At 68.2% G+C, this 2,592-nt stretch overlaps 1 protein-coding gene across 1 annotated transcript in view; it reads right to left on the bottom strand.

Annotated features, from left to right (window-relative positions):
- Positions 1-638: 638 nt before the first annotated feature.
- The window catches only part of LOC103078517 (taste receptor type 1 member 3), a 3,582-nt gene continuing 1,628 nt past the window's right edge, over positions 639-2,592 (bottom strand). Inside the window, 8 exon segments of the mRNA XM_082930834.1 lie at positions 639-876; positions 878-1,104; positions 1,136-1,342; positions 1,344-1,434; positions 1,436-1,538; positions 1,673-1,793; positions 1,890-2,072; positions 2,170-2,585. Coding sequence (XP_082786960.1) covers positions 639-876; positions 878-1,104; positions 1,136-1,342; positions 1,344-1,434; positions 1,436-1,538; positions 1,673-1,793; positions 1,890-2,072; positions 2,170-2,585 — 1,586 coding nt within the window.

Below are 2,592 nucleotides of genomic sequence, written 5' to 3'. Positions count from 1 at the left end.
CTGGTGCTGGCCTTGGTGCTGACCCCCGACCCTGGCCGGGCTCTGTCCGAGGTGCTGGAGGGGACTGACCACATCCTACGGGCTCACTGGCCAGGGAGAGAGAAGGAAGCTGGGTGCCTCCACCTTCCTGAGCGGGTCTCTGCCCTGCACTGGGGCCCACAGTCAGGCACACACCCCTGCAGAGGGGGTCAAGAAAGCCCCACCCCACCCACCAACCTCCCACTCCTACGATGCTTGGACAGGATGCTGGGTGGGGGCCCCAGGCTGGGCCCAGCCAGGCAAGTGGTACCCAGCTTTGCTTTCACATGGTTTGGCTGGGGGCTTTCCTGAGCGCTCAGCCTGGGCTATGGGGGGCCCCGAGGAAGCCTCCATGGGCCTCTGTCTGGGACAGTGGTGCTGGGTAACCTGTGCAGGCCAGGGCTTGGCTGGGGCAGGGACAGAGCCTGCCTGTGGGGCCCCAGGGGTTGAGATCCCACGGAGCTGAGGCCCCTTATGCCCTCTGGAGGTCACTGTGGGGTCAAGGTCAGCAGAATGTAGGGCTGGGGAGTCCCAGCGGAGTTGGGGCACAGTCTGTAGGTTGCTGCATAGGGACTTGGTCTGTGGGCACCTTGACTAGGTATGAGTTCACTGGGGTGAGGTCACTGGGTCAGGGGTCGCTTGTTTTTCCCCCGAGTCTCCTCCCCGCCCCCACTGCTGCCTCGCCCTCTGGCATCGCCAGGACCCCCTCCCAGGAAGAACTCAGGGGTGTTGAGGTCCGGCCGCCACAGCAGCAGGTAGCACTTAGGCAGGCGGAAGGTGCCCAGGATGCCCAGCACACAGAAGAGGATGGCGCCCATCTGCACGGCGGGCTGGGAGACCACGTGCACGTCGGCAAAGGGGGACGAAGGAGACCCAGGTGATGAAGTAAGCCAGCATGACAAAGGTCAGGCCGCGGGCACCGTTGTAGCCCCCGGGCCGGCTCTTTACCGGGAAGGGGCCCAGGAAGCAGAGGAAAGCCAGCGTGGCGTTGGTGGCGTGCACCAGGCCGAAGCTGACCCAGGAGCGCACGTGGCAGTGCGCCAGCGCCTCCGTGGGCGGCACTTGCCAGCCTGTCGGCACCTCCGGCGGGAAGATACCAGCCAGCGCCCCACAGGCGGCTGCAGAGCCGGTCTGCCCAGCTCGGCTGCAGCTCTGACCCCACGAAGATCTTAGCCGCCTGCAGGAAGGGTGTGCTCCGGCAGCCGGTGAGCAGGAGGTGGTGCAGCGGCGGCTGGGCCAGGCAGCTGGCAGGGCTGAGTCGGCCGGGAAGCAGGAGGACGCTGAGGCAGACGAGGCCCAGGCAGAGCAGGCCTGTGGCCCCCCACCCGAGGCCCGAACCATGGGCTGTGCCGGCACCAGATGAAGAGTCCCAGGGCTGCCAGCACCAGGCCCAGAGCCGGGCCCAGAGCGGAAGCAGCCCCAGGAACTTGGGCCGGCGGGGGAGGCACTGGTGCTCCAGTCTGGGGACCCGTGGTCCTGGTCACACTTGCTGCAGAGGGCAGGGGGAGGAGAGGGGGGTGCTGGGGGCCGTCGGCTTCCCCCAGACTCGCCCCTGCCATGGCCTCTGGCCTCAGAGCCAGGCCTGTGCCCCCGACCCTGCAGGGACCCTCCCTCGCTCGTGCGACAGCGTGGGAGGGCCCCCCGGAGGGCTCACCTGGATGGCGCTGGTAGCTGCCTGCCTTGCAGTCGGCGCCGTTGTAACAGCAGGAGTGGAAGCCCTTCACGCAGCGCACCTGGCCCTCCTTGCACTGCTGCAAGCACTGGGGCACAGGCTCCTGGCACGGGCCCCGGGGCTCAGGCTCCGCACGGCTGTCTGCAGCTGCCCGAGCCCTGGGGGCCGCCCCGCTCCCTCAGGCAGGGCTGGTGCTCACCTGGTTTCCCTGTGTGTGCCACCTCATCTGGGAGTGCCAGAGCTGCAGGCTGCCATTGAAGGTGCCCACGGTGCACAGTGTGGGCGTCCGGTCCTGCCGTACCCACAGCTTCAAGTCATGATTCACGTCCACGTTCCCACTGGTGTCAAACCGCAGGCTCAGGTTGTGCGTGTTCTCTGGGAGCTGGCGGTGGGGGGGGCGGGGAGCCCCCCCAGCCCAGACCTGCTCCCACCGTCCCTCCTCCCTGGTGGCGCTGGTGGCACAGCTCCCGTGCCCTCACCTGCCAGGGCCGCACGGGCTCCCGCACAGGGCAGCCCGAGGTGTCGCAGAGCAGTGTGTTGTGGAGCGCCTGGGCCACGCCGTACACGGCTGCGAAGGCCGTGAAGGTCTGGCGGTGCAGCAGCCCGTCAGTCACGTTCTCCAGGGTGATGCAGTCACACTGGGGGCAGCGCGGCCCCACCACGTGCTCCTCCAGGCCTGGCTGCCCTGCATCCAGCGAGGCGCAGTAGGCGGGGGCTGCGGCCAGGGCCAGGCACGTCTGCACGTAGGACGGGAACTCGGGCATCTGGGCACCCTCACGAGGGACGCCGAGCACGGTGCCCACCCGGTCCATGCTGGGCAGCGTCATGACCAGGTTTGAGGGCAGCCAGGCCTCGCTGGCCGCCCACATTTTGGGCGAGAGCCTATTAGTGGATGCTGTAGC

This window comes from Lipotes vexillifer, unplaced genomic scaffold (assembly GCF_000442215.2).
Source record: "Lipotes vexillifer unplaced genomic scaffold, Lipotes_vexillifer_v1.1 scaffold835, whole genome shotgun sequence".
In the NCBI taxonomy this organism is placed as follows: domain Eukaryota; kingdom Metazoa; phylum Chordata; class Mammalia; order Artiodactyla; family Lipotidae; genus Lipotes; species Lipotes vexillifer.
This window is presented reverse-complemented; position numbering and strand designations above follow the sequence as displayed.